Source organism: Onychomys torridus, unplaced genomic scaffold, assembly GCF_903995425.1.
Source record: "Onychomys torridus unplaced genomic scaffold, mOncTor1.1, whole genome shotgun sequence".
In the NCBI taxonomy this organism is placed as follows: domain Eukaryota; kingdom Metazoa; phylum Chordata; class Mammalia; order Rodentia; family Cricetidae; genus Onychomys; species Onychomys torridus.
In genome coordinates this window covers 20,683-31,070 of record NW_023411508.1, presented here as the reverse complement: position 1 = coordinate 31,070, position 10,388 = coordinate 20,683, and the positions used below count along the sequence as shown (strand labels likewise).

General features: G+C 40.7%; 2 gene segments (V, D, J or C); both read right to left on the bottom strand.

Moving 5' to 3' along the window:
- Positions 1-135: 135 nt before the first annotated feature.
- On the bottom strand, positions 136-690 carry LOC118575181. The segment is given in 2 exon segments: positions 136-560; positions 645-690. Coding segments are annotated over 2 exon segments (471 nt in total).
- Positions 691-2,638: 1,948 nt separating this feature from the next.
- Positions 2,639-3,234, bottom strand: LOC118575179. The segment is given in 2 exon segments: positions 2,639-3,105; positions 3,192-3,234. Coding segments are annotated over 2 exon segments (510 nt in total).
- Between the last annotated feature and the right edge of the window lie 7,154 nt (positions 3,235-10,388).

Here is a 10,388-nt window from a genome sequence, read left to right as displayed (position 1 = left end):
TGTTAACTGATAAAGATCTAGTCAAGGTATTGTGCACAGTAGGGCCTCCTGAATCAGTATCACTTTATTCTCTAATGTGCTTTTGAAAAGTTGATAAAGACTTCATAGGAATGTGAATTTACTATAAAGGGACACTCAGATGAGTATTTCTGAGGAAGTCTCCAGGTGCATCTTCTCTGTCATCTCAGTCTCAGCCCTGCTTCCTGCTCCTGCAGGGTTTCTGACACACTCAGGATGTGGTTGCAGCACTGTGTGTCTTGCACAGTAATAGACCGCAGAGTCCTCAGATGTCAGGCTGCTGAGCTCAATGTAGGCTGTGCTGGAGGATGTATCTGTAGTCAGTTTGGCCTTGGCCTTGAACTTCTGATTGTAGTTAGTAACACCGTATCCAGGATAAATCCATCCAATCCACTCCAGGCCCTGTCCAGGACTCTGCCTCATCCAGGAAATATATTTGCTGGTGAAGGTGTAGCCTGAAGCCTTGCAGGACAACTTCACTAAGGACCCAGGCTTCCCCAGCTCAGCCCCAGACTGCTGCAGCTGGACCTGTGAATGGACACCTGTGGGGAGAAAGGGAGCGTGGATATCATAGCTACCTGAGTATCTGATTCCCTCCTCAAGTCTGGAATTTTGGAGGCCCTTACCTGTACCTGCTGCCACCAGCAAGAGGATCATCCAGCTCCACTCCATGGTGAGGACCTGTGTGCTCAGTGACTGTGGAGAGGACACTGATCATATGTTGTTGTGGAGTGTGGACATCTGTGTATTTACCATCATAGACTCTCATGATTTGCATATTCATGTGGCAGGACACTTCTTAGATAAGGGCCTAGTCCAGCTGGAGAAGAAAGAGGTAGAGGAAACCTTGGCAAGCAAAAGGATGATAATGCCTAAATCCTAATCCTGTTTAAGGAAGTATCCATTCTTGAGCAGACCTTTGCAGCCCTGTGGATTTAACATCAAGGCCTAATCTATCAGTTTAAAAATAGAATCCTAACCTGAGAATTTTAGTCCTATTTCTGACAAAAATTGATTTGTAAGTGATCATAGTGATGAGGATAACTGTGAATGAAATTTTCAAAAAACTCCTAAATTAGCAGTAATTTGTAATCATTTTTAATGTACAAGCAATTAGTATTTTCTTTGCCAGCATGTGAAGGTGTGTATTCCTGGTCTTTTTTCCTTTATTTCATCATAAAAATCTTTTTGTTTTTGTCTATTGTTCACAGAGTGCAGGTTATTTACCTGGTGATGACTAGAATAACTAGAGGTACAGACCTTAGGGATGTTTATTGATCCTGCACTTTTTAACCATCTCCCATACAAAACAGAAATCATGTGGATCCTGCCATCTAGACATTGCTCTGTGAGCATGAAGATGGCCTCCCCTCTTTCCTTCATCCTCCAAGCTGTGACTTCTTCCCATGACCACTTGCATTGCTTGCTTGGAAGCATGGTGTCATTAGAGAATCCTCATACCTGAGGACAGTCTGTGAGTCCTGGCTGGCCTGGTTGGGTGTCCATCTACTTCTTCATCTCTGGAAATCTCATATTTGAGTCCCTGGGTCTTTATGCCTAATCTATTGGCTGTGGGTGTCCTTAGGGAAGCAGGTCCTCACACATGGGAGAAGCTGTGCAGTGTAGGATTTTAGGGACTCCCACCTCTGTGCACACTCTGCCACTTTCTTTGTGATTCTATGAGAGTTTCAGGGAAATTTTCACACATTACCTCTCATCTTGGAGTTGTTTGGAATTTTCCTCTTGGTCATTCATAATTTGAAAAAAAAAGTCACAGAACTAATTGTCAATCTTGTCTATTGAGTAGGGAGCATATACTCTATCAAATTTGATTTCATCACTTGGATTAGGCAATGTGTTTTAGTTTCTGCAGTTGCGTTAGATTTCTATTCCTAAGAAACTTTGTAGGAGGAGATCACCAACAATCACAACTCAAACACTAATGGTGCATACCTAGGCTTATCTGCACACATAACATGTAGTTATTTGCTTTATTACAGGTGGTTTCTTTACTGAGACATTTAAAAATATTAGTTGTTGGTGTAACACATGAGTATTTGTTTAATATGATGTTTTTAATCACAGTTAAAAACTATGTACTATTTGTACAAAATATACCAAATTTAGGAATAAATAACCCCCTTACAGCAAAGTCCTTACAGCTGAACCACACACTGTTGACCTCATGAAATCCCTGCCCTGCATTACAGTGTGGGTAATACAGCTGCAGTGACGTTCCAACCCCACTCAGTCTATGACACATTCCTTGGGAATAAACAAAACAAACAGCAACAGCTTTGAGTCAATACTGTAGGAAGTGCTCTGACATACACATGTATGTGAGGGTGGAGGAAATGAAGCACAGAAAGGAAATTCATTTCTTAATGGGACAACAAGTATAATGTCAAAGTCAGCTGAGTTTCAAAAAGCTGTTTTTATTTAAAAATTTTTCCTAAGACTAGAGATGCCACAGCTGGTAAAGGCTAGATTCACAACCAAAAAGACAAGAAATATTACCACAAACACCATCTTCAGAGACACAGGGAGAAGCAAATGTGACTTTTCCAAAACACAATTTTTCATGATCAGAGAGAGAAATGACAGCCAAGCCTCTTGGCCCTTAGGGAGTGAGAAGCAAAACCAGAGAAATGCAGCAGTTTTTTCTTTCCAGGTCTGAAAAGTTGAGTTCCGGGGTTGAGTTAAAGCTGAGCGCCCCCTGCTGGTCCAGACCTCCTCTGCAGGGAGGTTTGTGTCTGGGCTCATGCTGAAGTTCCCTCACTGTGCCTCTTGCACAGTAATAAGTGGCTGTGTCCTCAGTGGTCACAGAGTTCAGCTGCAGGAAGAACTGGTTCTTGGATGTTTCTCTGGTGATGTAGATGCGGCTCTTGAGGGATGGGTTGTAGTTGGTGCTACCAGCATTACTTATGTACCCCATCCACTCCAGCTTTTTCCCTGGAGACTGCCTGATCCAGTGCCAGTAATTAATGATGATGGAGTAACCAATTACAGAGCAGGTGAGGTGAGCGATTGAGATGGGCTTCACCAGGCCAGGTCCTGACTCCTGAAGCTGTACCTGGGACAAGATACCTTCATACAAGAAGAGACTGTTCTGTCAATCACAGGTTGGTTGTCACAACACTTCATAAACACATCTATGAACATGTAACACTCACTAGGAAGGGAAGTCACCAGGCACAGAAGTCCTAACAGTGTCATCTTCTAGGCTACACCTCCTTTTCCTCAGAGGTCAGCCTCCTGTGAGAGATATGTGAGCTCCACAGTCCAGGAGGGGATTTAACTTAGAGCTAGAAGAAGCATTTGCATGTGGGAAGTCAGCCTTCTCTGTAAAGGAAGAGGGTGGATACTACTCCATTTGGCTATTGCGGTAAGGCCATCAAATTATCTGGCTTATTGTAATGTGAGTCTGGAATAGGAGAGCATGGGGACTACAACGATCACAGGAGACATATTTTTGCATGACCTCATCTCCAATTCCAGGCCAACCTCCCCACCTCCATTCTGTTCCTGTACATTTATATTCTCAGGTCAGTGCCAACATTCTTTTCACACTAATTCCTGAGCACTGTCTTTCTGATTAGTAAGCCCACACTGGTCCTGCTTTTCTTCCTTTTCCCACACATGCAATGGGTTTCCATGTTTCCTGGAAAATTGGGACAGTGTCATATTGCTGCCTCACTGGTTCCAATCATATTTCTTGCTCCATCCAGTCTGTGGAAGGAAGAGGAAAAAGATGTTGAGAGAAGCTGAGGGAACTCTGCTCACCTTGAACATGACTCAGGGACATCATTCATTCTTTATCCTGTCTTGGGTCACAGGGCACCAGGTTAGACACGTGATAGTATCATCAGAGTTGGTGTTTGATATCCCCACCACAGTGACTAAGGATATGGATACAGAGGACATTCTTCTGCCTCAGGTCTCTGTACTGACAGAGGCTCCTCTTAGAGTTTACAGCATGTGTCAGCGTTTGGGCAAAATATGAGTCCTTCCCTCTTTCTTCATTCCCGTAGTAATTTTTAACTTATGGGCAAGTCTTTATTCCTTGAATATAGATTTTTCTCATATAATATATCCCAATCAGAGATTCTCCTCCCTCTTCAACCCCCAAGTCCTCCCTCTCCCATCCCATCCAGATATATCATCCTGTTGTTTCTCTTTAGAAAACAAACACGCTTCTAATGAACAACAATAAAATAAAATAAATTGAGTTCAAACAAAATCTAATACATCTGAACTGAACAAAACAAACAAACAGAAAGAAAGGAACCCAGGAAAAGGCAGAAAAAACAGGTGAAGATTCAGATGATGGTAATACCCTGGAACTCCATGAAGACTCAAAATTAGAAGACATACTATATAAACATAGGAAATGTAGGATAACATAAGAAATAAACAAAAAATAACAAAATGCCATGTGATATTATGAGATTGGAATATAATATACATATACAGCCTATGCTTGAGAGTAGCTGGTTTCTTCAGTGAGTCTCCCTTTGCAAAACTAAATGTTCAGCTGAAAGTCGTTATCAATGGAGATGGCTTCTGGGCTAGGGATGGGTGCATGTGTCCACTTCTCCTTTCATCTCTAGGACACCATCTGTTGCAGATCCATGCAAGCCCTGTGCATGATGCCTTAGTGTCTTTGAATGTTTATGTGGCATCTTTGAATGTAGCAGAATGCCATTGGGAATCATTTTACTGCAATCTTCTTTTTATAGAACAATAATATATACTTTTATCCTATGCTCCTGAACTATCTAATCTCAGATTCTTAGTCACTCAGTAGTATAAAGTATGGGTTCTGTTTGTTTAGGGGCCTTTTTCCAATTCATGTATTGTTGATTACGCCCAGAAGCTTTTTTCCACCACTTATATAGCATGTCTTGAGGCTGGATACCATTATACTGTGTTAGGTTTTCACACTACTCCTCAAATGTCCCTAAGTTTTAGCTCTCTTTCCCCTTATTTTCTCTGTTGTCCCCCTTTTCCTCACCCTTCCATTTTGATCCTCCCTTCTAGTTTCCCCCCCATGCATTCACAACTATCTAAACTATTTTTTTTTTCTACAGGAGATCTATTCTCTCCACCCCAATCCCTTAAGACTTAAAGATCTCTCTTGTGAATCTGGATTTTCAATTCTGGCTCTGCATAATCCATTCTTGACAGGAGGCATGAGAATAAATACAGAAGTTGATGGAGACTGTATTACTTAAGGGCACACAACATTTCTGATCACAGACTAGGCATCAACATTTCACCAGCAATTAGAAATATTAAAACTACTGTTTTGTTAGAAATATAATTGACTATCCTGTGTGATTGTTAGAATCTGTAATGAGTGAGCTAAGGAGTTTAATAAGAAGGAACATTAACCTGAATACTTGTACAGATGGTGTAAATTCCAAGGGCAAGAATACAGCCAAGATTACAATCAGAGCCAAACTTGAAGCAAGCTTGATTTCTATTGGTGTGCACCCAAGAGCAGGTCAGTTACTGCCTTCTAAGTCACGTTAAAGAGAGCAGCCCTGAATCTACCTCTTGGGACCCCTTGAGGAGTAAAATCCTGAAATAGGTTTTAATGTAATGGAGTCCTATGGGGCCAAAAAAAAACCTGCAAAAAAACCAGGCATATGGCCACCCTCCATTTGATTAGATGAGTTAAGGGAGGGTTAGGAAAGGTCAGGTTATTCTCAAAAACAAAACAAGGTCATGGGATGGAAAGGTCCATTTCTTGGAAGCAGAGAGCAACTCAAATCTCACAGCAAATAAAAACCTACTTTTATAATACAGCGTATTGGCTCCTGCCTTTAAAATGTAGTCAGGCAGATTCCTCCATAGAACAGAAGACAGGCTTCAACAACACTGTTATTGTCCCATTCATCAGCTGATGGGTTCTCTAGGCTGATTCCAGTTCTCAGAAGCCATGAAGAGGGAAACACTAAATATAGGTGATCTCGAATCTTTGCAATAGTGAGTCCTTTGGTGTCTGGCCAGAAGTGATGTAGCTAGGTCACATGACATTTCTATTTTTAACTTTTGGGGAAAATTCAGACAAAATTTCATAGGAAGTGCAACACTTCATACTCTCACCAACTGTGTATTATGATTCTCCTTTCTCCAATTAATCATCAACATTTGATACCATTTGTTTCCTTAATAAATGGCATTCTTGCAGAGATAAGATGACATCTAAATCTATTTATTTAATTTGCAATTCACTGATGCATGAAGATGTTAAAAACTGTAAGAAAGGTTTATTAGCCATTTGTGTAACAGATGTGTTTCCTTCCTTGAAAATCCTGTGAATTTCTCCAGGCACCACTGCTGTCTGTCTGTAGAGTGAATTCATTCTCGGCCTTTCAATGGCTTAGGAGATAACTGTGTAGGTTGTGCCAACAAATCAGGGAAGAACCCCCTTTCTGTGATTGTATGGAGTTTCACACTCTACACGCTTGGGGTGCTCTCTCTGTCTTTTGGGTGCATGATCCATTAACAAAACTGTGAGGTCAGGATGGTCTGGTGGAGCACTTACACTGCTGTTTGGTCCCTCTGAGGTCAGAGCAGCAGGGAACAGAGTGACAGAGTGATTGGGGTTGAGATTGACACCTGCATGATCATAGTCTGCTCCTTTAAAATGTCAGCCAGTAAAATTCTGACACGGTGTGGAACTTGGGAGTGGATCTTTTCCAGGAAGCACCACTGATTTCTCTCAGTGGGCTATGTTGCATTGCTTTAACACCACAGGGATAAACTTTTAACCTCTGGGTAATGTCTGTAGTTATAGAAAGCCTGCTGTAATAGATTTTACAACCCTCTGGCCTGCACTTCCATCACTTAGCATGATGCTTATGAACTGCTCCTTCCCACAAGAGAAATGACAGTGTTAAAATGAGGAAAGAGAAAGGGGGTTCTCTGCAGAAGGGAGACACCAACACTCACAGGAAATACCCCATCTTCACACTGCTCCTGCTCCATTAGCATGAAAGTTCCTATCCTTGTCCACAATAGCAGCTGTGTCCAGTTTATGGAAAACTGATAAAATTTAGTGATGTGTCATTGGATTACCATGAATCAGTTTTATCCAAAGGACTGCTGTATGCACGTTTTATTGATGTATGGGACTTCATGGAAAATGTAGAAAAGCAAAGGGACCAAGGAATCTGTGAGAAAAGTGAACTTTCCTGTGCTTAGTGATTTCCTTAATTTAAACAGCAAAGATGGCAGTTTAAATTATTTGTCTTAATTATTTTTTAGACATTCAAGTGAAATTTCCAGCAACTCTTGATACCCACATTGTCCTTATTTTTCTCCTGTTTTGTATTCCTTCATTTACTCCTTGGTTGTACTGGAAGGATTATATGGTAACATTTGTTGTAATTAATTAACTAGCATAAGTACAATGCCATGTAAGACAGTGGTGAACAATGCATCCACAGCAGTCTTAGGAGTTAAGCTGTTGCATGCAGCTCAGGCCTCTCCCATCTGAACCCAGAGTTAAACCCAAGCATCATTCATTGCAGAGGGAAGATGCACATTTTCCAGAAGGTCATCATACAATCATCATAGGAGACTCTGTATCTTTGAGGCAGATAGGATGAACATTTGCCTCCTGCACCCTTGGTCAATCTCAGTTCCTCCACGGGTGTGTCAGAGTTCTGAGGAACAGACAGGGTGTCTTCGGGATCTTAGTACATTGGGAAAAACTCTCTAAATTCATGAAGGAAAATCTACGCAGTGTTTAACAATTCCTTATGAAAAAGAACTGTCAGTATTGGAAGCAAGGCACAGAGGCAAGTCACAATACAATTGTGCTGATGGTGGGATTTGGTATTGTTTATAGTATATCTAATAATACTGTTTTAAAACAAATATTCTGATCATATTTTACCTCAGAATGCACTTATCAACTTTTTAGTCATGGTTTCAACAATACACCTGGGCCTGGATTCTCCCAGCTCTTTCTGGAATATGTGGCATGCCTTTCAATAATCAAGGAAATCAAATTACTCCCCACTCCTAACTTTATTCGTGTTTAAAACTAATGGCTGGTTCCATGCTTCCTCAGCATGTGATCCTGGTACACACAGCAGAGTCAAATCATTCCTGGGTAATGCTCTGCATTTTGTTCAGTTCAGAGTGTGTTCTATATTTAAATGTGTATATCAGAATGGAAGACAGACTTGTTTAGAGATTTATTTATTTCAAAGTTTGAGGTTATGCCTGAATAGAGGAATCCTGGGAAATGTGATCTATGATTTGAAATCACCAGACATAGAGTAATATGTAATAATGTCCCTTTGTTGCTTCTGCTGTTGACCTGGAGGTCCCTGTGTGCTCATTGCCCTCTCCTGCACTTGAACACCTTGCTGGGAGGTTTGTGTCTTAGCTTACAATTCCCTTTCCTTGCTGTGTAAAACAGTACTACATGGCAGTGTCTTCATTTCTCAGACTGCTCATTTGCATGTATAATAAGTTCTTATAATTGTCTCTGGAGATGGTAAATCGAAACATTCACAGACTCTGCATAGTATCTTCCATTTCCATCATATTTTATAGTTGCTACCCACTCCGGCCCCTTCCCTTTGGCTTAATGAAAACAGTGCATCCAGTGATTACTGAAGGTGAATCCAGTGGTTGCACAGGAGAGTTTAATGGACCCTCCAGTCTTTACCAAGCTGCCATGAGGTTCCATCAGCTGCGCCTGCCATTGGACTCATGAAAACACAGAGAACCATAGTCAGAATGGGGTGAATGGAAAAAAAGGTGTTTTCTTATTCTTTATCTTTTTCTTTGTGTCTGTTCAGGTGCCATCAGTGGAGGACTAGTCCCCACCATTATTTACCGCAGGGACTCTTGAGGAATGAGGGATAACAGCCTTAGTTGGAAATAAAGAGGGAAAAGAAAACAGAGAGAAATGCAAGATAGACTCAGGTCGGCCTGGATCCTTATCAACCCGCCCAGAACTTTATTCCAAAGATATATTTATAACAATGGCAAGGGGTGGAGCAAAAGACCTCCTCCTAGCTATTTAGACCATTACAGACACCTAGTACCCAGGCCCATGGTCCAGACAACCTCTGATGTAATCCTCCTGGGTACAGCCACTAGGAAAACTATTGGGCTACAACATCTTACATCTTCCTTTTTCTGTGGCTGGAACGCTTCTCTCCCCAGTGGTGACACTGGTCATAGCCAGCATTGAATTTAGAGACTTTCAATTTTGTTTTTGAAATTTAATCAATCCAAGAAACTGTGGCTCCTCCCTCTTTTAAAGCATTCACATAAATATGTCCTCACAAAATTGTGTCCTGAGTTGCTAAGTGTTGGTATCACAGATGTATTTAAAAAAATTAAAGCATGCCAAGGCTTAGTCTCTCTAGTCTGTACCCCTTGGACAGCATCAACGTATCACTTGTTGTCCTAGGGACATAGCTCAGTTGCTAGAGTATTTTTTGCATGACTGAAGCCCTGTGTTCTTCTCCACCTTTTTATAATAAGCAAAAGGTTGGAGCAGGAGAATTATAGGCTTGATTTGTGCTTGATCTATATGAAACTATATTTAAAAAAGAATAGAGAAGTAAGATGGTTTTTAAAAAAAACATGAAAATTTACTTAGTATGAATTTCTAGTTTTACATAGACATATAAGATTTCAACATTACATTTCTATACTCTTTATTTGAAAACTTTCTTTCTGTCTTCGCATAATTTATATTTTCATAGGAAATTAAGATAAATGCTAAAATATAATAATTATAAATCTAGTATAAGGTTTGATGAATAATAATCATATTGAATTGAAGTAACTAAATGTGTCTGAAGCTTATCTCAGTAGTACAGTATATCAGTCCTAAAGCTCAAAGATTTATCCTCAAAAAGAAGAATTACTTTATAAATATAAATACAATCTGTGGTGGTATTGTGTTCCCCAAAATATTGTGCACCCTAATAAATTTATCTGGGGTCAGAGAACAGACAACCACTAGATAAAGAACCAAAAATGGTGGCTAGAAAATGGGTCAGAGCAAGCCATAGCAGAAGCTGGCCGTGGTGGTGTATGCCTTTAATCCCAGCACTTTGGAGGCAGATCTAGGCGGATCTCTGCGTGTTCAAGGATACAGACAGCATGGAGACACATGCCTTTAATCCCATGGAGTGAAAGCTGAAAGAGAAAAACATATAAGGCATGAGGACCAGGAACTTTCAACATTTGACTTGTTCAGCATTTGGCAGGTTAAGCATTCCAGCTTTTGAACAACAGTTCAGCTGAGAGCCATTGGGATGAGGACACAGAAGCTAGCATTCTGAGGAAACAAGATCAGCTGAGGAACTTGCGAGGAAAGGTAACTG